At 49.2% G+C, this 26,726-nt stretch overlaps 5 protein-coding genes and 1 pseudogene across 5 annotated transcripts in view; 4 read left to right on the plus strand and 2 right to left on the minus strand.

Annotated features, from left to right (window-relative positions):
* The first annotated feature begins 652 nt into the window (after positions 1-652).
* Positions 653-26,726, plus strand: part of LOC148045712 (GTPase IMAP family member 7-like) — a 62,604-nt gene continuing 36,530 nt past the window's right edge. Inside the window, exon 1 of the mRNA XM_087712295.1 lies at positions 653-751. Coding sequence (XP_087568421.1) covers positions 733-751 — 19 coding nt within the window. The 5' untranslated portion in view covers positions 653-732. The remainder of the gene's footprint in view (positions 752-26,726) is intronic.
* The window catches only part of LOC148045713 (GTPase IMAP family member 7-like), a 34,465-nt gene continuing 8,392 nt past the window's right edge, over positions 654-26,726 (plus strand). The window contains exon 1 of the mRNA XM_087712296.1: positions 654-751. Coding sequence (XP_087568422.1) covers positions 733-751 — 19 coding nt within the window. The 5' untranslated portion in view covers positions 654-732. The remainder of the gene's footprint in view (positions 752-26,726) is intronic.
* LOC106541018 (GTPase IMAP family member 3-like) overlaps positions 6,139-26,726 on the plus strand; it is a 209,097-nt gene continuing 188,509 nt past the window's right edge. Inside the window, exon 1 of the mRNA XM_087712302.1 lies at positions 6,139-6,214. The gene's annotated coding sequence lies outside the window, so the exon portion shown is untranslated. The remainder of the gene's footprint in view (positions 6,215-26,726) is intronic.
* LOC106548597 (GTPase IMAP family member 5) lies at positions 7,443-10,036 on the plus strand (the record flags this gene model as incomplete). Its single annotated transcript, XM_087715057.1, is given in 2 exon segments — positions 7,443-7,942; positions 7,944-10,036. Coding segments are annotated over 2 exon segments (981 nt in total), but the record flags the coding sequence as incomplete, so codon positions are not given.
* Positions 15,275-20,360, minus strand: LOC106548596 (GTPase IMAP family member 2). Its single transcript, XM_087712289.1, has 4 exons — positions 20,335-20,360; positions 18,102-18,174; positions 17,223-17,256; positions 15,275-16,133 (listed from the first exon to the last, which is right to left on the minus strand). Exons 2-4 carry the CDS (start codon positions 18,132-18,134, stop codon positions 15,376-15,378), a joined length of 825 nt encoding a protein of 274 aa, XP_087568415.1. The 5' UTR covers positions 18,135-18,174; positions 20,335-20,360; the 3' UTR covers positions 15,275-15,375.
* LOC148045714 (GTPase IMAP family member 2 pseudogene) lies at positions 22,307-23,134 on the minus strand (annotated as a pseudogene).

The raw sequence follows: 26,726 nt of genomic DNA on the forward strand, positions 1-26,726 counted from the left end.
TAACCATGGATAAGTCCAAGAAAAGAAAAATTTCAGAAGAAAACAGAAACGTTTAATTCAACTACCTATGCTAGTTCTGTGGCTGCTCAGGAAATAGTCAGGAATGGGAAAGATTCTGTGGCTCCTGATGTTTTCTTTTCTGTATGGAAACGGTCCAAACGGCTCTTTGAATGATTAAGATTGACGACCCCTGGACTACAAGGTCCCTTCCGACTCTGTTGATCTGTAAAATGGGCTGGGGAGGGGGAGGGCACAGGATCAGTGTGGATTCCTTCCTGGGTGGGGGTCGGAGACTTGCTGGCTGTTTCTGGCTTTTGTTTTGATTTTCCCTCCCCCATTTTTCTTTCTTTCTTTCCTCCCTTTTCTCCCTCCATGCCTCCCTCCCCATCCCTCTCCCCTTCTTCCTTAATTCCTTCCCTTCTCCCTCCCTATCTCCTCCCTCCCTTTCTCCCTCCTTCCTTATTTCCCTCCCCTCCTTTCTATCTCCTCCCTCCCCTCCTTGCCTTGCTCCTTCCCCCCTTCATTTCCCTCCTTCCTTTTTCCCTCCCTCCCTTCTTCCTTTCCTCCTTTCCTTCTTATTTTCCTTCCTCTCTTTCTTCCTCCCTCCCTCCCTCCTTCTTTCCTCCCACTGATTCCTCCCTGCGTCCTGTGGGGGTGGGGAGACTCTAGCTGATTCTAATTTTGCTTTTCACACAGAAACATCTAGATTTGTGCTGCGCAATTTCTCTGGAAATGTCTGGATTTTTGCAAGGTAAATTTTTTGGGCTGAAGGGGGAAGTTGCTAAGAGATGCAGTCCTGGGGGGTGGGGGGTGGGATGAGCTATAATGACCTTATGCTTGTTAAGCGCTGGGGAAATGTCGAAATTCAGGTTACAGGAAGTCCTCGGCTTTACAACCAGCATGGAGACCCAACCAATGTTCCCTCTAATTTTTTTTCAGTGTGAACGGAAAAGTTTAGTGTTTGAGCGGTACATTTTCATGCCTGAGCACCTGAATTTTTTTCACAGATGTCACCTAAGACAACAACGAAATCAGTATTATTTGAAACTCAAAGTTATGTTTATTCAAGGGACCCGCTTAATTAAAAAGTGTTCTATAATATCAGTATGACCTATAATACTGCAGGTCTGCAATATTAAAATACTTGTATAGGGGATCCCCGGGATCCCCCGAAGAGATCAAATCACAACCAGTATGCCACCTTCTTGGTATATTGTTTTTATTTTCATTGAGTTTTTAAAAATGAGCATTATTTATTCCTTTTTTTTCTTTATTTTTGATTGATATCTGCAATTTGTGTTAATTCTGTTCATACATATAATATAAATGAAAAACCCAGCTCTCTTAAAAATCTTTTCTTTGTGGTGCTCTCTTTTAGAACTAATATTTCTGTTCCCCCAACTAATGCCAGGCAGAGTTAACTGAAACCCCTTCCTAAGGCTTTCCTGAAATGCAGCCCTCTCCCCTCCATCCTCTGCCCTTTCCGCACGACCCTCCTCCTCCTGTCTGCGGGAGGCCGATGGCTGGCGCCCACTGTTCCCTCTAAGATGTGCGGCCGCGCGGCCGCGCACGTGTCAAGAAAACCCCGCGCAGCAGTTTCTAACTGCCGCGCAGTGATTTCTGCCAAAGCAAACGCCTTTGCAGGCGGCTAGAACTGGCTGTCCGCAAAGGACCTCCACAGACTTGTTTTGATGACCACGGAGCGACTGACGGTAGTTTCTGCCGGCCATGGCCACTCAAACTAGCGTCAGTCGCCCCTGTGTTCAGCAAAGCAAGCCCGGGGAGGTCCTTTGTGGGCAGCTAATCCTAGCTGCTTGTGCCCGGCGCTGCAGCTGAAGTAACCCCCCAAAGCCCCTGCCGCCACCAGAATATCTGCTGCCTCCTCTTCCTCTAACAGCACTGGATTTGCCGCCCAACGGCGCGGCTGAGATGAAGCCACCAAAGCTCCCGTCAGCAGCATCCCCACCTCCCCCTCCACGCGGAGCACCTGAGCTGGCCTGCACGTTATTTAATTTTTTTAATTTTTTTTTAATTTATTAAGCATTTATAGACTGCCCTTTTCCCTGAGGGGACTCAGGGCGGCTTACAATAATAGGGGAGGGGAGTGCGGGACAAAATGCAAAAAGAAAATGTGAATAGAAATAATTAGCAATAAAAAAACCCAACATTCATTCAACATTCGGGAGGGGCGAGAGTAAAGTCTTATCCCCAGGCCTGACGGGATAGCCAGATCTTGAGGGCTGGACGGTGGTGAGGGTGCGAATCTCCACGGGGAGATTGTTCCAGAGCGTCGGAGCTGCAACTGAGAAGGCTCTCCTCCACGTAGTCGCCAGTCGGCACTGACTGGCGGATGGAATTCGGAGGAGGCCTACTCTATGCGATCCCTCCCCCTTCCACCTCTGCCGTGCTTTTGAGGAGCCATGAGGCCACAGGAGCTAGTAGGAAGACGGTGGAGGGGGCGGGAGCAGGAAAAAAGGCCTCCTGGCTTCTGAAAAGCACGGCGGAGGTGGAGGCGGAAGCAGGGGTAACCTAGAGCCCAGCCAAGGTGCTCTGAGCAGAGAGGGAGGCACCGCCACTGCTGCCATGGGCATGGGCTCCTGCGGGAGCTTTGGAGGCTTCACCTCAGCTGCAGCGCTGGGCAGCAAATGTGGTGGTCCTCTTGGAGGAGGAGGGGGAGGCGGCAGGAGTTATTCTGGTGGGGGGGGCTCGTCGGCATCTTCAGCAGCAGCCCTGCCCCCTGTGAAAAAACCCGAAGATGGAGCAGATCCACGCAGATGACGTCGCCGCAACATGACTGGAGGAGGAATTCTGGGAGTTGAAGTCCACAAGTTTTAAGCTGTCAGGTTTGAAGATCCCTGTGTTTTTTTTCCCTAAAAGGTTATGGGTGCAAGGATCTTGTAACTTGACAGCTTTAAGACTTGCATGCTTCACTGCCAGAGTTTCTGAGCCAACATGACTGGAGGAGGAATTCTGGAGTTGAAGTCCACAAGTCTTAAAGATGTCAAGTTTGAAGACCCCTGGTTTTTTTTTTCTAAAGGGTTAGGGGTGCGAGGGTGTTGTAACAACAGCTTTAAGATTTGCGTGCTTCAAAAGCCAGACTTTCTGAGCCAACATTTTGGTTGCTAAGCAGGAGCGTTGTTAAGTGATACTGATATTATATAACACTTTTAATTAAGCGGGTCCCTTGAATAAACATAACTTTGATTTTCAAATAATACTGATTTCGTTGTTTAGTGACATCTGTGAAAAAAATTCAGGTGCTCAGGCATGAAAATATGCCGCTCAAACACTATACTTTTCTGCTCACACTGAAAAAAAATTAGAGGGAACATTGCAAACTACCCAATAGCGGTCGTGGGTAGAAATTTTCAGCTCAATTGTGGTCATAAGTTGAGATCTACCTGTATTCGGGGAGGGTGAAGTCTTTCTCTTGGGTGTAGAAATCAAGGCTTGGGTATAGTGATACGGGATGATTGTATCGGAAATCAACAAATCAAACAATAAAATAATTTAGTGTGCAATGAAAGCTTTATTACATGAGAGAAAAGATACACACACACACACACACACACACACACACCATAGGTTGCACCTGCTCCTTTCCCATCCAGGTTTGCATCTTTCTGGACACTTTGCAGCTCTAATGGGAGAGTTCGGAAGGCAGCCCTATTGTTTGGTTGATGAAAAGGCTAGTTTGGGCCCAATGAAAGAAATGACATGGACTCAAAGGGGAGAAAACCCCAGTTTCCTGACCTTTGAAAGGAAGTGTAGCATGCTAATGTGTACGGCAGCAGCCAAAAAAGCTAACACAATCCTCGGTTGCATAAACAAAGACATAGATGTGAAGTATTGGTACCGCTTTGTAAAGCCTTAGTAAGGCCAGACCTGGAATGTCGCATCGAGTTTTGGTCACCACGTTACAAAAAAGAGGTTGAGACTTTGGAAAAAGCACAAAGAAAAACAATTAAGATAATCAAAGGCCTGGAAGCTAAACGTACAAAGAATGGTTGCAGGATTTGGGTTTGGTTAGTCTAGAGAAAAGAAGGACTAGGGGGGACATGATAGCAGTGTTCCAGTATTAAAGGGGCTGCCCCCAAAAGGGGTCAAATTATTCTACAAAGCACCAGAAGGAGCAGAGGTGGCGCAGTGGTTAGGGTGCAGTACTGCAGGCCACTTTAGCTGACTGTGATCTGCAGCTCAGCGGTTCAAATCTCACCGGCTCAGGGTTGACTCAGCCTTCCATCCTTCCGAGGTGGGTGAAATGAGGACCTGGACTGTGGGGGCAAGTTGCTGACTCAATTTGCTAAAAAACATTGTAAACCGCTTAGAGAGGGCTGAAAGCCCTATGAAGAGGTATATAAGTCAAATAAATAGATAGATAGATAGATAGATAGATAGATAGATAGATAGATAGATAGATAGATAGATGATAGATAGATAGATAGATAGATAGATAAATAAATAAATAAATAAGGCAGGATGAGAAACCATGGATGGAAACTAATCAAGGAGAGTGGCAACCTGGAATTAAGGAGAAACTTCCTAAAAGTGAGGACAACCAGTGGAACTGCTTGCCACCAGAAGTCGTAGGTGCTCTTATCACTGGAAATTTTTAAGAAGAGACTGAACAGTCATTTGTATGGGAAGGACTCCTGCTTGAGCAGGGGGTTGGACTAGAAGACCTCCAAGGTCCCTTCCAGCTCTAGTCTGATTAATGAAGCCTAAAATTTGAGGTAATACTCAGAGCTTGATCTCCCACTCATTCTTCCCCCAGAAAAAGGGGAAGAATGGGGTGCGGTGAGTGAATAGCTCTGCCCTGGCTTGGCAAGAGGAAGGAAGAGTTTCGGCAGTGGAGATGAGAGATGGGGGGGGGGCTTCGACTCTTAAGATGAGACATCCTCTTAAATATCAGTCAGATTTGAATGGGTGGGGGGAGGTTGCCCTTGGTGATTGGAACTTCCTCAAAGAAAAGCAAGACCTGGAAAGATGAATCGCGGGTCCCATCACGCCTCGGGGTCTTTAACAGAGTAAGAGACTGACAACAGAGGCAGAAGGGACCCTGGAGGTCTTCTAGTCCAACCCTCTGCTGGAGCAGGAGATCCTGTATCATTTCAGAAAAATGGCTGATTGGTTTCTTCTTTGCCACCTCTGGTGAGGGAGCAGCCACATCATCCAGTGGCAAGTTGTTCCACTGATTAAAAGGGAGGGATGGTTTGGTTTGGTTTGGTTTATTAGCATTTATAGGCCGCCCTTTTCCCTGAGGGGACTCAGGGCGGCTCACACAAAACCAGGAAGGGGGGAATGCAACATTAAGATAACAACATATAATAAAATAATAAACAACATACATTCATCATTCGGGCGGGGTAACGATCCTTATCCCCAGGCCTGACGGGCGAGCCAGTTCTTCAAGGCTATGCGGAAGGCTTGGACGGTGGAGAGGGTACGAATCTCCACGGGGAGCTCGTTCCAAAGGGTCGGGGCTACTGCTGAGAAGGCCCTCCTCCTTGTAGTTGCCAGCCGACACTGGCTGGCCGATGGAATGCGGAGGAGGCCTAGTCTATGGGATCTTATAGGTCGCAGGGAGGTAATTGGCAGAAGGCGGTCTCTCAAGGATGGAGGGAGGGGAAGGAAGGAAGGAAGGAAAGAAAGAGCAGGAGAGAGGGAGGATGGAAGGAAGGAAAAAGAAAGAGAGAGAAAGGGAGAGAGGGAAGGAAATAAAGGAGAAATGAAAGAAGGGCAGGAGGAAGGGAAAGAAAGAGAGGGAGGGAGGGGGAGGATGGATGAAAGAAAGAAGGAAAGAGAGAGGGGGAGGGTAGGAAAGAAAGAAAGAACGAAAGAAAGAAAGAAAGAAAGAAAGAAAGAAAGAAAGAAAGAAAGAAAGAAAGAAAGAAAGAGCAACACCAGCGGTGACCCCCGACTTCTCCATCGCCCTTGATATGGGACACACACACCCCCGCCCTACCTCGGCAACCCCTCCTCCCCTCCCCGCTGCTCCTCCGCTGCCCCGCCCGCCCGGCTCTCAGGCTTCGCTTCCACTTTCACTTTGACAGAAGTCACGTGCTTTCCGCGAATCGGCCAGCGGTGGGGCGGGGAGGGAAGGGGGCGGCTCTTGCGCTCTCGGTCCCGCGATCGTCCGCCAGGCTGATTCGCTGCGCGAGCCTCCGTCCGGGTAAAGTGCCTGCTCTCTCTATGTGTCTCTCTCCTGGATCCGGTAGGAAGCTCCTTCGGGTTGAAATGGGTCTGGGGGCGGCTCAAGCGGGGGAAAGGGGGAGTGAAGAAGTCCCCGCCTCCCTTCCCAGGGCTCCGTGGCTTCCTGGCGCAGCTGCTTTGCTGCGCACTCGGGGAGGAGTCTGTTAGGACCGAGGGATATTGGGTAGGGGTCTTCTCCCCCACCCCGGAGGAGGGGGTCCTGGGAGCCTGGCGCACCCCGCTGGAGTCCCTCCAAAGATCCTGTAGCCGCTTTACAAAGGGGGCTGTGGTGAAGTCCCGAAGATGGGGAGGACAGGAAATTGGGTCTGGGGTCTCTTAAGGCAGAGGGTGCTAGAGACGGATTCTGCTGGGCTCTGGGTCTTGCTCCTCCAAAGGGAGCCTGGCGGAGCGGCTGTGGGAGTCACCGAGGGAGGCTGGCTGTGCAACTCACTGGGTACCGTTGGAGGGGGCAGCCCACCCCATCGAGAGGGTCCTCAGAGCGCAGCCGTGTCCTCCTGGGATGGGCAGACCCTCCCCTGAGCCCCTAACTCAAGCAGGAAGAGGGAGAGAGAGAGAAAACAGCTTTGGGTTCTGCTTTCTCCCCTCAGGGATTTTGAGGAGATCTGAAGTGGCCTTGGAGGAGGGATGGACGCCGCTGAGAGAGGTAAAAATCCCAAAGTTCTCCCGGATCTTTCTCTGGAAACTCTGGAGGAGGGGGAGGAGAGAAGAAGGGGGGGAAGGGAAGGAAGGAAGGAAGAAAAAAGGGGTGGGAAGGAAGGAGGGATGAGGGAGGAAGGAAAGAGGGGAGGGATGAGGGAGGGGAGGAAAGAAAAAGGAGAGGAGTGGGAGGAAGGGGGAGGAAGGAAGGAAGGAAAAAGGAGTGAGGAAGGGGAAGGAAGGAAAGAAAAAGGAGAGGGACAGGAGGAAGGGGAAGGAAGGAAGGAAAAGGAGGAAGGAAAAGGGAGGTGAGGAAGAAGGAGGGAAGGAGGAAGGGGAAGGAAGGAAAGGGGGAGTTGAAGGAAGGAGGGTGAGGAAGGAAGGAAAGAAAAAGGGGAGAGAGGGGAGAAAGGGGGAGGGGAGGGAGGAAGGAAAAGGGGAGGGAAAGAATGTGGTGGAAGGAAGGAAGGGAAGGGAGGAAGGAAGGAAAGAAAGAAAAGGGAAGGTGAAGGAAGGAGGAGGAGGGAGGGAAAGAAGGAAGGAAAGAAAAAGGTTATGGAAGGAAGGAAGGAGAGGGAAGGAAGGAGTGTTGAGGGAGGAAGGGAAGGAATGAGAAAGAGGAGAAGGATCAACAGCATTCCAGGGCTACAGGGGATGTCAGCATTTCGGTAACATTGTCTTCCAAATTCCCAGGTGATCATGCCGAACTCCGGCTTATACTGGTTGGAAAGTCTGGAGGTGGGAGGAGTGCCACGGGCAACACCATCCTTGGCCGGAAGGTGTTCAAGTCCATCTTGAGTGCAAAAAACACCACCCTGAAGTGCCAAAGCGGGCAGGGAACCTGGCAGGGCACGAAGATCACTGTGGTCGACACGCCAGCCATGTTTGATTCTGACGACTACACAGAGATTGTGCGACGAGAGATCATGGCTTGCATTCAGCTCTCCTGGCCCGGCCCCCACGCCTTCATCTTGGTGACCCAAGTTGGACGCTTCACTGCCGAAGATGCAGCCGCCGCAAAATGTGTCCGGGATATCTTTGGGGCAGAATCCACCAGGCATATGATTGTCCTCTTCACCTGCGTGGAGGATTTGGGTGGGAGACCCCCTGCAGGAGTACGTCCGAAACTCCGACAACAGGAATCTATGCGACCTGATCCGGCAGTGCAGGAACCGCTTCTATGGGTTCAACAACAAGGTCACAGGAGCCGAGCGGGAGAGGCAGGTCTCGGAGCTGATGGCGATGGTGCAGAGAACCGTTTTCCAGAATGGCAGGAGATACTATGTCAACCGGCTATACCTGGAGCCCAACTTACGGGATGAGCACATCCGGATGTTCATAAAGCAGAACCAAGAGCAATACCGAAGACGCATCAACCTACTTTGTCTCCTTACATTGTGTTGTGCCCTTTGCGGATTGGCATTGCCCTGCCTGAGAAATGGGTTTGTTAGGGTGTTTTCCTGCCTGGGAAATGGAGTTGTTGCGGCATTGTCCTGGCTGAGAAATGGGTTTGTTAGGGTGTTTTCCTGCCTGAGAAATGGAGTTGTCGCAGTGTATCGAGACTTCTTCCCTTAAGCGTTCGGATCCTGACTTCGTTTTGCCTCCAGGTCACGAAAACAACACGCAGCTTGTCCTCGAGCTACGACTGCAGGGGAGCCCCAAATTTCTATGACTATGGGAGACATTTGTGAGGGGAGCTTTGCCCCATTTTATGACCTTTCTTGTCACCGTCATTGTTCAAACTATCGTGAAGTGCATCCGGTTTCCCCATTGACTTTGCCTGTCAAATGATGAATCACGTGACCCCAGGACATGGCAACCGTCGTAAATATGAGTCAGTTGCCGAGCAGCTGAATTTTGATCACATGACCATGGGAATGCTGCAATGGTTGTAAGGGAGGAAACTGGCCTTAAGTCAGTTTTTTCAGCACCGTTGTAACTTTGAACAGTCACTAAATGAAGTGTTGTAAATTGAGGACTCCCCATAATTTTTGTTTCCCTTTCTTTAATGGAGAAGTAACCATCGCAGACATGCAGAATGTTTTCTGTTCTGGTGTCCTCGGCGTGTCTCCTTTTTCCTTGGCCTGCCAAAAGAGGCCTGGGGGAGTGTCAGCCAGGGGTCTTCGTCACCCTTCCTGGAAGCCGGTGATAAAACTAGGTTCTCATTTGTGAAAATCTTCATCTTTCCCAAGGGCAGCGGGATTGTGCCCCCCCGTTTACCAGAGTTCCCCAATGTTTCTGGCTTTGCCGACTGGCCGGGGGAGGGAGGAGAGGGAATGGTTCCACACGAGTGGCCAGCACGTACACGCATTTGCGCAACCAGTGTACATACGTGTCCGGCACTCGCTAAATGGAGGGTGTGCACATGTACTCACTTGCTGTTTCCATGGCTCGGTTGCAAACCCCTCGTGGCCCCCACTTTGTGGCAGTTGTTCCTTCATAAATGGCTCTGGAATTGATACGGTAAAATAAGATACAAGTGAGTATGAGATAGAAAAAGATGGCGAGATATGTGGTGGATATGCGGTAGGTTACGATGATTACATAAGATATGGAGTGAATATGAAATAGGGCGGGGGTCCCCAACCTTTCTGAGTTGGCAGCCCAGAGCAGCAGGAGGGGGGAAAGAGGGGGTGAATTTGTGGGGAAGGGCAAGTGCATGAGGCTTGCATGAGTGGGGCTGTGGGTGCTCATGACGAAGCTCACACACGTGGGGCCACAATCTCACTTGATGAGGCTCGCACGACTGGGGCCACGGCCACCTGGAATGAGACTTGTGCGAGTGGGGCCAAGATGCCCGGGACGAGGCTCACGCAAATTGGGGTTGTGGGTGCCTGCAGCGAGGCTCGCACAACTTGAGCCACAGGGACCTAGGATGAGGCTAGTACGAATGGGGCCTGAAGCTCCCGCAATGAGGCTCGTGTGAGTGGGGCTGTGTATGCATGGGGAGGCGCATGCAGCAGCTGGCCACTTATGCAGCCTGGTGATGATTAGGCCACGGACCAGTATTGGGCCGCAGCCCACAGGTTGCGGACGCCTGAGATAGGGTAAGATGAAAATAGAAGATATTGATATGGGAGGATAAGACAGAATAAGGTATGCGGTGGATATGAGATCGGAGAAGGTACTAAGACAAGACAAAATGTCACGGAATTGTGCAGCAGCAATCTAGAAGACATCGGAGACACTAACTTGTAGCATTGTAAAGACTTCTTGTCTAATTCATGGAGGTCTTTGTCATCCTCTAGAGAGAAACAATGCAAGTTAGTCAGGCACCCGGGCACACCCTGAGGTAAAATAAAACAGCATTCTGAAGACAAGGGAAGAAAAAGGCGGGAAAAAGGGAAACGCCCCCTTTATATTTGTGGCAACCAATCGCAGCGTAGATGACCTCATACATAACTAATCATACAAGGGTTGGTTCTGGCCCACTGTACATGTTACTGAATTAAATTTCCAAAAAGAGGAGAGGAGCTTAATTTATGTCTTTATTGCTGGAGTTTCTTTCAATATTATCCCATTATCAATATTATCAATCTTTATCTGCCCTGCTTGGTTTGTTCTCGGTGTATCTTCAGCGATAGCAATAGCATTTATATATTGATTTAGATTGCTTTTACATTCCTCTCTAAGAGGTTTACCGAGTCAGCCGCCTGCCCCCAACAATCCGGGTCCTCATTTTACCAACCTCGGAAGGACAGAAGGCTGAGTCAACCACACTCTTTCCATACCTTAAATATCGGGGGGGACACCCCAAATTCTTGGGGCTGGCTCAATTGTCTGAATACCCCCCCCCAAGAAAGCAGCCCTTGTTACAAGTAGTCCTCGACTTACGACAGTTCATTTAGCGACTGCTCAAACTTACCACGGCATGGGGAAAATGTGACTTACGACCATTTCTCACACTTATGACCTTTGCAGCATCCCCCATGTTCACCTGATTGGCATTCGGATGCTTGACTGTGGACTCACATTTATGACGGTAGCAGTGGCCTGTGGTGTGTGTATGTGTGTGTGTGTGTACGCAATCCTTTTTTGTGACCAAGGAAGCCGTATTCGCTTAACAACTGGGGGGAGGGGAATTGAATGACCGTGGGGATTTAATGAACAATGGTGAGGAGAAATGTTGTAAAAGGGGGCCTCAAGCTCACCTAAGAAATGTCTCACTCAGCAACATAAATTGGGGGTTCAATTGTGGTCGTAAGTCAAGGACTACCTATATGTTATTCTATGTAACATGTTTCACTTTGTGTAATTGATTTCCTGTGCAAAGGGGAGGATGTGAATCTCTCAACTTTTCTTTTGAATTTTCCTTTGATGGGTTAATTATATAAGAGAATGCAAGTTGATGTTTGGGGTTCCCTCTGTGAAGAGAGTACCCCGTTTTTATCAGACCCTTTCTGAAGAAATTGGAATAAAATAATATCGTCCAGGGGTTTGCTTAATTGGGATCGGTGGGTGCAGGGCACCAGCCAAGGGAGGAAAGAAGGGGAGGGGGAGGAACAGGGTGAGGAGCAGAAGGGGAGGGAGAGGTGGAAGAGGGGCGAGGGGGTGGAAGAGAAGGAGGAGGGGGAGGAGAGGAGGAGATGAAGAGGGAGAGGAAGGAGGAAGAACGGGAGGAGGAAGAGGAAAGGAGGGAGGAGTTAGGGGAAGAGGAGGAGGAAGAGGAAGGAGGGGGAATTGGAAGAGAAGGGGAAGGGGAACCAGAGGGGAAGGTAAGCGGGACAGGGAGGAGGGGAGGAGGAGATGAAGAGGGAGAGGAGGAGGAAGAGGGAGGAGGGGGAATTGGAAGAGAAGGGGGAAGGGGAGCCAGAGAGGGAGAAGAGGGGAGGGAAGCAGGAGAATAACTTTCTAAGGGGGAGGAAGGGGAAGAGGGGGAGGAGGGAGCAGGAGGAGTGGAGAAGGAATGAGGAGGAAGAGGAGGGGGAGCAGGAGGGGGAGGTGATCACATCAACTGGTAAATAGATCTTCTCCCTCAGTCCAAAGTCCTGTTGCTCAGTGGTCCAAAGTCCTCTTTTCTGATGAGAGCAACTTTTGCCAAAAGCACCAAAACCTGGTTCAACGCCCATGGGATTACTGTGCTTGATTGGCCAGCAAACTCGCCTGACCTGAACCTCATAGAGAGTCTATGGGGCATTGCCAAGAGAAAGATGAGAGACATGAGACCGAACAATGCAGAAGAGCTGAAGGCCGCTGTTGAAGCATCCTGGTCTTCCATAACACCTCAGCAGTGCCACAGGCTGATAGCTTCCATGCCACGCCGCATTGAGGCAGGAATTGCTGCAAAAGGGGCCCAAACCAAGTACTGAGTACATATGCATGCTTATACTTTTCAGAGGTCCAATATTGTTCTATGTACAATCCTTTTATTGTTTTATTGATTGCATGTAATATTCTAATTTTCTGAGATGGTGGATTTTTTTATGAGCTGTAAGCCATAATCATCACAATGATGACAAATCATGGCTTGAACTATCTTTCTTTGCATGTAACGAGTCTTATCTCATATATTAGTTTCACCTTTTAAGTTGCATTAATGAAATAAATGAACTTTTGCACGATATTCTAATTTTTTGAGTTTCACCTGTAAATATTGTTTCTGTTATTGCTAAGTCCTGCGGGATTGGGCGGCCTATAAATTTAATAAATAAATAAATAAATAAATAAATAAAGAATGAATGAATGAATGAATGAATGAATGAATGAATGAATGAATGAATGACGGGGCTCGAACACTAACCCCAAACTTTTTTTGAAAAGCATCTCTTGGTGACCCAGAGCTGAGATCTCTCCCCTCTTCTCTCTCAAGGGGGCTTCCTCCCACAAGAACAACCCACCCACCCGATGCCCCAACCCCAAAGCTCCAGACGCCGCCGCTGTCCAGCCTGCAACAGGAGGGTGGAGAGGATGCGCTAACGGCAGAGGCAAAAGAGAAGGGGCCTCAAAGCCCCCTCCCCTCAAAACCTCCAGGTCGACCAGATGCACTCCTGGGTAGGAAGGGAAGGACAGATTTCCCCCCCCCTATCCTGCCCTCGCTTCTCCCACCCTCCCAGCGATGCACCGGAGTCGGGAGGAGTCAGACAGAGCCTCCGTTGCACTCCTGGCTCGACCGAGCAACCTGAAGAAACGACGCACATGCTTCCAATCGTCCTTTCTAGCTCTTTCGGATTCATTTTGGGAAGGAAGGAAGGAAGGAAGGAAGGAAGGAAGGAAGGAAGGAAGGAAGGAAGGAAGGAAGGAAGGAAGGAAGACCTTCTATCCTTTGCTCAAGCAGGAGACCCTTACCGAATCATAGAAACTTGGAAAGGGTCCTTAGAGGTCATCCAGTTCAACCCACTGCTCGAGCAGAAGACCCTGAACAGAATTACAAATAACAGAGTTGGAAGGGACCTTGGAGGTTATCTAGTCCAACCCCCCTGCTCGGGCAGGAAACCCTAGAGACCATTTCAGACAAGTGGCTGTCCAGTCTCTCAGACATGAAGATTTCAGCTGGAGGCCCGAGGAGCTCTGGGTGAAAAAAAAAACACTTTTGTTCTCAACTTCGCCCTGAGGAGGGGCTGGGCTGGATGACCTCAAGGTAGCCTTCTAGCTCTGGGATTCTGCGGTTCTAACCAATTGGAGCCTCTTCTGCTCTGTTTGTCCTCCCCAGTCTGTCTCTCAGTCCCCTTCCACTCCCTCCCCACGTCCTCCTTCCCCGAGTCTCAACCCTCACCGGATACACATTTCAGCCCACCCATCCTGCCCTCCGGACAATACAGGCAAGCCGCCAGTAGAAAGCGAAAGGGGGGGACAGAGGGCTCTGAACTGCCCGGCAATCACGTGATTGAAGAAAAGTCACCCCCCCATTCCCCCAAGCAGCCCCCGCTCCCGCCCAGTCACGTCCAATGAAATGGGAGACCCTGTTTGCTAAGAGGGGCGTTGTTCTCCCCTTATGTTTGAAATGCAGAAGGATGGCTGTTTGCCACTAGTCCTCATTGAGATTTGCTCTCCCGGAGAGCCCTGCTTTTCAACTGCTTTCTCTGCTCTTCGCCCCCCCTCCCCCCCCCACCGCAAGCAGTTCAGAAACGGCAGCCTAAAACTTCAGGAGAAGGGGAGAAACAGCACCCCCCCTCCTCACGAGTTGCAAGTGACGCCCTGACCCCCGAGTGGCAGATCTGGACTGCCTAGAGGGGAGGGACAGGGGAGCCCATGTTCCACTGCCCACTCCTTTGCCATCAGTAACGGCTACCCCAGGTCGAGTGTGGTGGTGGTGGGTCTCCAATGCTTAGCGCAAACTACCATCCTTCTGCATTTCAAACATAAGGGGAGAACAACGCCCCTCTTGGCAAACCGGGTCTCTCCCCCTCACCCCATCTCGTTGGAGGTCACACAAATGTCGCACTGAACAACAGGAAGTTTGGACTCGATTGTGGCTGCTAATCTGCAAATTACCGGTAATCCTTCTTCGCAGTTTAGCTCAGGTGTGGGTTCCTGCAATAAGTATTTAGCTTCTTTTGTGAATTTTCCGCTGCTAGGGCCGTTATTGAGTTCTGCCCCATTTTACGCCCTTTCTTGCCACAGCGATGAAGTGACTCGCTGCCATTGGTAAGGCAGAAAAGCAGTTGTTAAATGAGTCGGTCTTTCCCATTGCCAATAAGTCAGTTGTCAAGTTGTCAAGCCAAGGTGGTGCAGTGGTTAAATGCAGCACTGCAGGCTACTGCTAGATCAGCAGTTCAGCGGTTCAAATCTCACCGGCTCAGGGTTGACTCAGCCTTCCATCCTTCCGAGGTGGGTAAAATGAGGACCCAGATTGTTGGGGGCAATATGCTGACTCTCTGTAAACCGCTTAGAGAGGGCTGAAAGCCCTATGAAGCGGTATATAAGTCTACTGCTATTGCTATCAGAATTTCTATCATTTGTGACAAGTTTTCACCTTTTTCTTCCATTTCTGCCATTGGTAAGACAGAAATGCGGTTGTTAAATGAGTCCGTCTTTCCCATTGCCAATAAGTCGGTTGTCAAGAGCCTCACATGACAGCAGGTATGTTACAACGGTCGTTAAGCATAAAAAACGGCCACCAATCACTTTTCTGATGCTGTCGTAAGTCTGAACGATCACTAAATGGATGGTTGTAAATGGAGGATTACCTGTAGGGCTGTCCAGGCATGTTAAACAGGTGGCAGGTGGGACGCATATGGGTCAGCAAAGGCAGAAAACGTCATGATAGTCACAGTCCGATTCGCAACACAATCCACTTTCGCACCAGTGCTGTACACCAATAGTCCCCATTTGTTTGGGCAACGCGGACCAGCTTTGTAGAAGACAATGGACCGTGTGTGTGTGTGTGTGTGTGTGTGTGTGTGTGTGTGTGTGTGTCTGCATGTGGTTTCACAAGCTACCTAGATTCCCCATATCCATGATGAAACTTTCTTCACTTGTGCAGACACACTTTCCAGAACCCTTGCTGTATACAAATATACAACCACAAATTTCGAACAGCCTTTTTATTGCACGTACGACCACCGGACGTTTAGAAAGGAGAACACCTTAAGAAAAATATATCACAATAACAATGAAAAACACAATACCCACAAAGAGACCAGCAATACAATAACGATTATGCCAGGAACTTCTCTCCGATTTTCTCCGGGCCATTTTGTTCCGATCTAGGAACAGCTTGATGCCTTCATCCCATAAGTTGGGCTCCAAGTACAGCTGGTTGACATAGTATCTCCCCCCGTTCGCCAAAACGGTTGTCTGCACCATCTCCATCAGCTCCAAGACCTGCCTCTCCCGATCGGCTCCCACCGCCTTGTTGTTGAACCCACAGAAGCGGTTGCCGCACTGCTGGATCAGGTCCTGCAGATTTTTGTTGTCGGACTTTCGGACGTACTCCTGCAGGGAGTCCCCACCCAAATCCTCCACGCAGGTGAAGAGGACGATTGTGTGCCTGGCGGACTCGGCCCCAAAGATATCCCAGACACATTTTGCAGAGGTCACGTCTTCCGCGGTGAAGCGCCCCGTCTGGGTTACCAAAATGAGGACATGCGGACCCGGCCGGGAGACATCGATGCAAGCCATGACCTCACGTCGCACAATCTCATTGTAGTTGTCAGAATCAAACATGGCTGGTGTGTCGACCACGGTGACCGTCAAGCCCTGCCAGCTGCTTTGCCCCCTTTGGCACTTTAGGGTGGTGATCTTTGCTGTCAAGGTGGACTCAAACACTCTCCGGTCGAGGATGGTGTTACCCGTGGCACTCTTCCCGCCGCCGGATTTTCCAACTAGAATTAGCCGGAGTTCCTCTGTGAGTGTTGAAGACACAGAATTACTGAGGTCCATTAAAGAAGAGTCCTTACTGATTGCAATTGGAAATACAGGTAGTCCTCAACTTACGACCATTCATGTAGTGACCAAAGTTAGAACAGTACTAAAAAAATTGGCTCAGGACCCTTTTTCTCACTACCAACCATTTCAGGATCCCCGTGGTCACATGACCAGACTGGTTCATGTTTATGACGGTTGCAGCCTCCTGGGGTCATGTGATTCCCCTTTCACAACCTTCTAACCAGCCGCATCAATGTGGAAGTCAGATTCCCTTAACAACCGTGTGACTCACTTAACCACTGCATGATTCACAGGTCGTAAAAGGGGGCAAAACTCATTTAACAAATGTCTCACTTAGCAACAGAAATGTGGGGTTTGATTGTGGTCGTAAGTCGAGGACTACCTGCCCTCAATTTTGGCATGTTAGTGCTGATATTTTATGTCTCTGGGCCTCACTGGGTCTTTTGACTGGCCTGGGAGAATTGCTATTAGTAGTAGCCTTCACTTTACGAACAAATTATGTTGTTAAGTGAGTTTTGCTCCATTTTACAACTTTTCATTGCCACATCTGTTAAGTGAATCACTGCCGTTCTTAAATTAGCCACACGGTTGTTAAGTGAATCTTGTTTCCCCATGAACTGCTCGTGGGATGGTCGCAAAAGGGGACGACATGACCCCAGGACACTGCAACTGTCATAAATGTGAACCAGTTGTCAAGCATCCGAAGGTAAATTACTTCACCGTGGGGATGCCGCAACGGACGTCAGAGTGAAAAGCAGGCATAAGTGACGATTATTTGTTGTCATTCCGAACAGTCGAGTGTTGTAAGTCAAGGACTATCTGAATATTTGTGTGTGCGTGACCTTCACAATCTCAATTGGGTTAACAACCCCCAACTGACAAAGGGGAAATTGGGCATGACTCACAATTTGCTTAACGCCTGAAATGTTGGCTTGTCGTTTGGCCCTGGGGGAAAATCAGTGGTTGGGCAAGAGCTCTTTTGAAGGAAAGAGCAAAAGACCCATGAAGGGTCCCCCTCCCCACAAGACCCCTGTGGCCCCTCTTACCTTCTCCGCTCCTCTTCAGGGCGCTCAGAAAGCTCTGCAACGAAAGACTCGGGGTTAGAAAGGAAGAAACGCCAAGAGGGTCCATGGAGGGCGACCACGGAACGGCTTTGCCCAGACTGAGCCGGCCAAATAGCAACGCGCGACGATTCGGATTCTTTTGCCGCACAGTGTCGCTTCTCAGCCCACCCCCTTAAAGAAACAGTCCTTGGCTTTTAACCGTTCACTTAATGACCGTTCTAAGTTGTAACGGCACTGGGGAAAAAGGGACCAACGAGTCTCTTTCAACCGTTCAACCGTTGCAGCGGTCCTGCGATCGAAATTCAGACACTTGGCAACCGACTCGTATTTATGACGGTGGGGGTGTCCCAGGTTAAGGGATCTCTTTTAGCGACCTTCTCACATGCCACGTCAATGGGAAAGCTCGATTCACTTAACAACCGTATAAACGATTCTTAACAACTGCACGGATTCACTTAACAACTGTGGCAGCAAAGGTGGAGACATGGCGCAAAACCCATTTAAGAGACTAGTCTTCGATTTACAGCAGTTCATTTAGTGACCATTTGAAATTAGAACAGAGCAGAATTTGGACCAGAGCTGCCAAAGTAACACTCCGTGGGCCGGACACGACACCCTCTGGCCACACCTACACCCGATTTAGCAAAGGGGGGGGGAGTATGAATACATCATGCGACACCACCCTGACGATGCGAGTTTGACACCCCTGATTTGGATGCTTGGCAACTGACTCATATTTACGACATTAGCAATGTCAGGGAATCGGGGGATTCCCACTTTGCGAGCTTCTGATCCTGGATGGAACCCCAGGGCGAAGAGAAATGACTTAAAAGGGTAGATTTGCTTCAAAATACAACGTACCTCGATGTTTTCCCGACGCTGTAGAAATGCCATTTCCCGTCTTTCACACACGATGCTTTGAAGACCTGGGTCCCTGCGAACCACAAAAACAATTACAGGTAGTTCTCAGCTTACGACCCCAATCGGGACCAGAATTTCTGTTGTTAAGTGAGACAGTTGTTAAGCGAGATGCATGAATCGCTGCACTTGTTAACTGTTCAGTGAACTGAGCTTCCCTTTCAACTTACATCTGCCATTGAAAGCAACATTCCCATTGTGAAAGCGAGGAAGTTGTTAAGTGAGTCAGCCCCATTTTGACCACCTTTTCCCTGGGGTTGTTAAATGACTTGGGGGCATAGGGTGTTCTCAACTTGTGACCATTCGCTTAGCGACAAAAAGGGACATATGACCTTTCCCCACACAGTTGCTGTGCGACAGGGACACATGATTCCCACTTTTTTACGACCAGTTGAGCAAGCAAACCCAACAGGGAAGCCAGCCTCACTTAAGAACCATGTGATTCAGTTAAACCGCTGCCGTGATTCACTTAACGGCAATGGCAAGAGAGGTCATCAAGCGGAGCAAAACTGATGGAACAAATGTCTCACATAACAACCAAAATGTGGGGCTCACTTGTGATCGTAGGTCGAGGACTGTGGAAGCCCCCCTCCTTTGCTAGGTCTGCCTTAACAAAATCCACCATAAACCTGGCCACTACATTGTCATACATATACATATTTACAAAGTAGTCCTCAAGTTATGACCATTCATTTGGCGACTGTCGGAAGTCACAAGGCGCTGAAAAAAAACCCTGACTAGGCCAACTGCGGAAGCCACACGATTCGCTTCACAACTGCCTTAAGCCATGGAAATTCTGATCCCAATTCTGGGCCTTAAGGTGGATAGAATCTGGAAGGGATCTTGGAGGTCTTCTAGTCCAACCCCCTGACAATTTACTTCCATCGTAAATTTATTCACCGCCAATCTCAGCGTCCAGCTGCCTTCCAACAAAAAGAACAAAAAACAAAAAAAGCAGTAAGAGGATATTACGAAATTTCGTTCGATATGAAGCAGCTGAGTTTGTCCGTTGCGATCATCACCTTGATCAACTCGACACCTCGACTTACGGCAGTTCAACGGGACAACGGCACCAAAAACATCAGACTTGGGACTCTTGTTCGCAGGTTATGACCTTGGTCGCATCCCCATGATCAGAGGATCAAAATTCAGACATTTGGCAACAGACTCATACTTACGACCAAAGGTCAACGGGACCAGCTTTTGCGGCCTGCAGAACAGCGACATCCCAGGTGCATGTGCATTTGTGTGTAGAAAGCCAGATTTACTTAACAGCCAGCTGGCTCACTGATTGACAGTGGCGATTCGCTTAACGGCAGCGGCAAAGAATGAGGCAAAACCTCCCTGAACAAACGTCTCGTTTCACAACGTACATTGTGGTCGTAAAGTCGCGTTGTAACTACCCAGCTGGGGCAATGCAAGGAAGAATCTCCTGGGCAACCCCCCCCCCCCAGCAGAGAAATGGGAAGGGGGGCTGGAGGGACTTGGGGGGGGGCGGGGATCTGTTACAGATGGGGATTATTGCGCTCCCTGAACAAGCGCTGGAAAGGGGGGAGGGACACTCTACAAGCCAAAGGGAATCAGGCGCGGGGGGGGGCTTGTGTCGATGACGGTCCGCCGCCCCTCAAACAGAGGGGTTTCTCCGGATCGGGACCACCGGCAAGGAGAGGGAGGGAGAAGGGGAAGGAGCGGAGGGGCGGTCAGATAGCGCACGGAAAAGCTTTTGACGGGGGAGAATGGGAGAGGGGAGAGGACGCACTTCATCCGGGATTGGAGACCCCCCCCTGCCCTCCCCCTCCCCAAACAAGCCTGCCTTGCACCCCCTCCTCTCCCCCTACCTTGCCTGGGGCTTCCGCGCCCTCGAAAAAACTCCGAACATAGAAACGTTTTTGCTCCGAGAAAATATCCGCAACGTGGCCGAAGGGTAAAAGTGAAAGCGAAAGCAATTAAAAGTGCGACTGTGCCGCCGTCTGGCAGCCCGCGTTGGCTTTTTCGGCCCAGGGGAGGGGGAGACGGTCACGGGATCTCCCGTCAGAGAGAGACCCCCCTCTCCTCTTCTCCTATGCCACCCCCGCAATTGGGAACCGGGCTCTTTCCGCCCTCATAACGCGATTTCACGGTGCCCCCTCCCCAGCCCCCGTTTAAGCCATCGTCCCGGGACCACAACGTCATTTACCTCTTCAGAGATTTTCTCCGTCCGGACCGGGTTTCCTTCTGAAGGCAAACCTTGGGGGAGGGAGAGCCCACTTCCTCCCCCGCCCCCACACACGCCCACCGCCCTTTCCCCTCTCCCCAACCCCAACATCGCCAGAAGAATCCGATGCAGCTCCTTTTTTCAAAAGCTCTTGCGTTGTTTCCTCCCTCCCCCCCCATCCAAGATTTTTTACAAGAGGGAGGGAGGGAGAGATCTGAACCCAGTCTGCTCCCCACCCCCACCCCGACGGTACAGCGGTTGTGTGAGTTCAGGCATTGTGGTGGAGGTTGAGGTTAAAAACAACACCCACCCACCCCAGTAAATCAGCGGGGCACCATATTCACAATAAATATATGCCAAGAGCGGGGGTGGGGTAGGTGGGTGAAAATTAAGAGTTTTTTAGATGGAGGTTTTTAAGAAGAGATTGGATCAACCGTGAGAAATGGTTATTGGGTCTCCTGCTCGGGCAGGGAGTACGACTAGAAGACCTCCGAGGTCCCTTCCAAATCTGTTACACTGTGAAGAACATAGAACAGAGTTAAAAGGGACCTTAGAGATCATCTAGTCCTAGTCCAACCCCCTGCTCGAACAGGAGACACTGAATCACAGAGTTGGAAGGGACCTTAAAGGTCTTCTAGTCTGGTCTCTTCTTGAAAGCCTCCAGTGATTCCATCATTCCTTGTCTGGCCTTCAGGCTTGACCCCCTCCTTTCTGGGGCAACCCCTCCAATATTGGAACATGGCTATCCGGTTTTCCCTGGTACTTCTCTCCTCTAGACTAGCCCTGCCCAGTTCCTGTAACTGCAGTACTCTAGGTGTGGTCTTACTAGGGCTTCACAGAGTGGTTGTAGTACCTCACTTGATCTTGATTGTATCCCCCATTAATGCAATTTAGGATTGCGTTGGTGTTTTGGCTGCCGTTGCACACTGCTGGCTCCTATTTAGCTGGTTGTCCACTAAGACTCCAAGATCCCCCTCACAGTCACTGCTATTAAGCCTGGTTTCACCCAGTTTATATGTGAAGTTTTGGTTTTTCTTGCCTAAGTTAGGACTTTACTTTTCTCTACATTGAACTTCATTTTGTTAGTTAGGGCCCAGTGTTCAAATCTGTCAAGATCCATCTGGATCTTGAGCCTATCTTCTAGGGTGTTAGCTATTCCTGCCAGCTTAGTGAAGATATTGAAGAGTACTAGGCCTAAGACAGAATCTTGTAGTATCCCACTACTCTCCTCTCTCCATGTAGACTTGGACCCATTAAGTACCTCACGTGATCTTACTTGTTGAGTATGGTTTGTCAGCTAGTTGCAAATCCATCTGGTGGTGAAGCTGTCTATCCCACTTTTTTCTAACTTACAAAGAAGTAGGTTGCGATCTACTTTGTCAAATGCCTTCCTGACGTCTATTATGTTCACAGTATTTCGCTGGTCTACTAATTTAGTCACTATGTTACTATATCTTAAGTTACAGCATGGCGCAGAGGATTGAGACCATATGTTAAGTTACAGCATGTTCCATTTATTATTTGGGTGAATACAGAAGAATCTGGACAACTAACAGTCAGCACTAAATTAGCGGGAGAGAAAAGTCAGCAGAATTCAAAATCAGGTGGACAGATCTCTTGTCGGCAGGATGGGACTCAAGACTCATGACAGCCTCGACCTCTTCCTCAGGCTCAATCTGGTCATTTACATCAGGGGTCCCGGGGGTCGTGGAACAGCATGCCAGAAACCGGTTCTCAGAAAGAAGCAAAGCCGCATCTGCAGGGTGCAGATGGCAGGTGAAAACACGGCTCCTTCGGTGTGCGGAAAAACCTCTCTCCACAGAAGCAGTCCCTGGGGCCCAAATGGTTGGGGTCCCGTGATCTACATGAACTTAAGACTAGCCCCCTTCCCACATTCAGATCAGAAGATTTGTCCCAAAGATGTTGAACGAAAGAAGACTTAAGATAGTTCGACTTAAGATAGTTCGACTACAATATATATTAAGATTACAAAGGCAGTAGTGATGATTGCAGCCATTAAAAAATTTTCTTTCCAATTCAACGCATTCTCTGCCATTTTTCGGGCTTTTTTGTTCTTCGCCAGGACAGCTTTGACAATGCCATCCGTCAGGTTGGGCTCCAAATACAGCTGGTTGGTGTAGTACCCACCTCCGTTCTCTGAAATGGTTCTCTGCACAATCTCCATCAGCTCCGACACCTGATTATCCCGCTCGGATCCCATAGCCTTGTTGTTGAACCCATAGAAGCGGTTCCGGCATTGCTGGATCACATCCCGTAGATTTTTGTTGTCGGAGTTTTGGACGTACTCATGCAGGGGGTCCCCACCCAAATCCTCCACGCAAGTGAAGAGGACAATCGTGCGCCTAGTGGATTCTGCCCCAAAGATATCCTGGACGCACTTCGCAGCAGCCGCGTCTTCGGCGGTGAAGCGTCCCACCTGGGTCACCAAGATCAAGGCGTGGGGGCCAGGCCGGGAGAAGTCAATGCAAGACATGACCTCCCGTCGCACACCCTCACTATAATCGTCAGAATCAAACATGGCTGGCGTGTCGACCACGTAGATCGTCTTGCCCTGCCAGTTTCCCTGTCCCCTTTGGCACCTCAGGGTGGTGATTTTTGCCGACAAGATGGACTTAAACAACTTCTCTCTGAGGATGGTGTTGCCCGTGGCGCTCTTCCCACCACCAGACTTTCCGACCAGGATGAGCCGGATTTCGGCATTGTCCCCTGGGAGTTTGGAAGACAGGGGGGCAGTGTTAGGGCAGAGTGTAGTTACACTGCTCAATGGAACTCAGTTCATGTATTCAACTGTTGACAGAGAGAGGGGAGAGAGAGGGGGGGAGAGGGAGAACGAGATGGTAGAAATAGATGTGGGAAGGTGGGTGGGTAGAGAGAGAGATGGATGATAGGATAGATGGATGATAGAGAGGGATGGATGGATGGATGGATGATAGAGAGATAGACACACAGGATAGATAAATATGGATGGATGGATGGATGGATGGATGGATGATAGAGAGATAGACAGACACAGACAGGATAGATAAATATGGATGGATGTGATAGAGATGGATGGATGATAGGATAGATGGATGGATGATAGGATAGATGGATGGATGGATGAGAGATACACAGACAGTGTAGCACTGTTCCCTCTAAGGTGCGCGCGTGCGCGGCCGCGCACGTCGCTAGAAACCTCCGCGCAGAGCTTTCTAACTGCCGCGCAGAGCTTTCTACCAAAGCAAACGTGGGGAAGTCCTTTGCAGGCAGCTAGAACTGGCCGCCTGCAAAGGACCTCCCCAGACTTGTTTTGATGAGCCGCCAGTCCTCTTGCTTCTTCTCCTTCACCAGCAAAGCTCCCGCAGTGGTGCCTCTCTCTCCACGCGGAGCACCTGAGCTGGCCCCTGCATTATCCCTCCCCCTTCCTCCTCTGCCGTGCTTTTGAGGCCGCGGGAGCTAGTAGGAAAGCGGCGGAGGTGGAGGCGATGGCAGGGATAACCCAGAGCCCAGCTGAGGTGCTCCGAGCGGAGTGGGAGGCACCACCGCTGCTGCTTTGCCGGTGAAGGAGAAGGAGCAAGAGGACTGGCGGCTTTGAAATGGTCTCGCCGGCTGCAGATTTGATTCAGCGTAAGCAGGGGCCGAACACATGCTGAGCCGACTTTGCGCAGTGAGGCGGAGTAATTCAACCCCCCCCAAAGAACACGTGTCTGTGTGTGTGTGTGTGTGTGTGTGTGTGTGTGTGTGTGTGAGAGAGAGAGAGAGAGAGAGAGAGAGAGAGAGAGAGAGAGAGAGAGAGAGAGAGAGAGAGAGAGAGTTGGATCAAAATTGGTGGCCAAAGGAGTGGAGGGAAGGAAGGAAGGAAGGAAGGAAGGAAGGAAGGAAGGAAGGAAGGAAGGAAGCCCTGCCCCCTGTGAAAAAAACTGAAGATGGAGCAGTGAATGAATAAGCCATAAAAGCAACAAACAGTTAATGCGTAAGTAAGCTGAGGAGGAAGTTCTCAACTAAGGAAGCAATATTAGAAAGAAATATAAAAAGCTCAATATGCCAAAACACTTATTTTAGTCTTCATTTAATTACTTGTATTGTAGTCTGATGTAACATCTTTTTAAAGTTAACGTTAGTTAGAAAAGATAGGGTACAAAACTTAAATAATAATAAAAATTCTACATTCATTTTGAAAAATAAATGCAATACTTGATTAATTTCATATCTTTATTTAAAATAGTTTTGGCATGGCATATCATTTTATTGACTCAGTTGGAAATGATGTGGATGTTGTATCTGATTCTGAGGCATATATATTCTTAAGTAACATAACATATAGCATATTGTCCAAACTTGCTAGACTATTTAATTGATCTTATTACTTTAAAGGGGGAGAGTTTCATGATAAATTATTTTATTACATTTATGTTGTATTTATATATTATATTTATTACATTTATATTCCACATTATATATTTGTATTGTTATTTTAGTGTTTATTGTCAATTTTGATAGATATATTGATATATCAATACTGATTTTAATCATACTAAATAACAATTACTGCTATTATTTATCAGCATTAAATATTTACATTATTAATATCGAGTTAGTCATATTTTAGAATAATAGGATTATCTTTTAATAGGATAATTGGCAAAATCTAATTCAAATGTGATGGGTTGCATTCCAAAGGAATGTGAGAGGACAGGTTGCCTGCAAAATGCCAGGACCCAGGACCTGTTGGTGCCATGTCTCTCTCTAGCCAGTCTAATGATCTAAAAGCTGAGCAGAAGTCTTTTTTTTTTCAGGGTGAGCGGAAAAGTATAGTGTTTGAGTAGCACATTTTCATGCCTGGCATTCATCAGGCTGAAACCTCGCTCACAATTGGTGCTTGGCGCTTGGAATGTTGCGCAAATGTCCAGCAGACGTGACAGCAGTTCAAACTGTTGCTCTCTTAGGTGCTCAGGCATGAAACTGTGCCGCTCAAACACTATACTTTTCCGCTCACCCTGAAAAAAAAATTAGAGGGAACATTGCAGTGTAGATAAATATGGATGGATGGATAGGATACATAGATGGATGGATGGGTGGGTGGATGGATGGATGATAGAGACAAAGACACAGACAGGATAGATAAATATGGATGGATGGGATAGATAGATAGATAGATAGATAGATGGATGGATGGATGGATGGATGGATGGATGGATGGATGGATGGATGGATAGATAGATAGATAGATAGATAGATAGATAGATAGATAGATAGATAGATAGATAGATAGATAGATAGATAGATTAGAATAGACAGAGGGAGAGAGAAAAGAGAGAGAGAGGGAGGGAGGGAGGGGAGGGAGGGAGGAGAGAGGGAGAGAGAGAGTGTGTGTGTGTTTATCCGGCTTCCCTCTTGACTTTGCTGATCAGAAGGTCGCAAAAGGGGATTCACATGACCCCAGGACACTGCAACCGTCATAAGTACAAGTCAGTGCTGAGCATCTGAATTTGGATCCTGGGACCCCGGAGACAGCAGGGGACGCTGCCATGGTTGTACTTGTGGAAAAAACGGTCCTCTTTGTGGGTTGTGATTGTGTTACTTACCTGTTAAGCCTCTCCGCTCCACGGCGGCCTGAAAGATTAAGGTGGGGGGAGAGAGAAATGGAAAATTAGGAGCGGCTCTGTAGGATAATCCACAGACAGGCAGCGGGTGGGAGGTTTGAGACGGAGGAAAGGAGGGACAAAGGCAGGGAAGGAGGAGAAGTGTCCCTGGAAAAGTGGCGTCACAGTCAGGAATTGGACCCAACTGGGAGCTGGGAAAAGGATTGACCAGGAATGAAGGAAGAGGGAAGGGAGGGAGGAACAGAGGGTAGGAAAAAAGGGAGGAGCAGAAGAAGGGACAGGGAAGAAAAGGGAGGGAGGGAAGGGAGGGGGAAGGAAAGAAGGGAGGGAGGGAGAAAGAGAAAAGGAAGGAAAGGAGAGAGGGAGGAAAGAGAGGGAGGAATTTGGGAGGAAGGAAGGAAAGGGAGGGAGGGAAAAGAGGGAGGAAGGAAGGAAAAGGAGGGAGAGAGGGAAGAGGGAAATAAGAGAAGGAGGGGGGAAGAAGGAAGGGGGGAAAGGAGGGAGGGAAAAGAAGGGCAGGAGGGAGGGAAGGAAGAAGGAAGGAAGGAGAGACGAAGGGATGGGAAGAGGTAGGGAGAAGACAAAAGAGAGAGAGAAGAGAGAAAAGAAATCTGGAAGAAAGAAAGGGAAGGGAAGGGCCTTTTCCCAGCTAGCCATGCTCTGCCTCCAGAAAGTTCTAGATTCCCGGCCCTGGGCGCAAAGCAGGAGAGAGATTAGGTGGGTGGGTGGGTGGGGCTGGGGGGCAACAACCAGGAGGGAGAGCCCACCCCA

This window comes from Thamnophis sirtalis, unplaced genomic scaffold (genome assembly GCF_051295495.1).
Source record: "Thamnophis sirtalis isolate CommonGarterSnake01/CBP01778 unplaced genomic scaffold, rThaSir2_p1.2 scaffold_4, whole genome shotgun sequence".
Taxonomy (NCBI): Eukaryota; Metazoa; Chordata; class Lepidosauria; order Squamata; family Natricidae; genus Thamnophis; species Thamnophis sirtalis.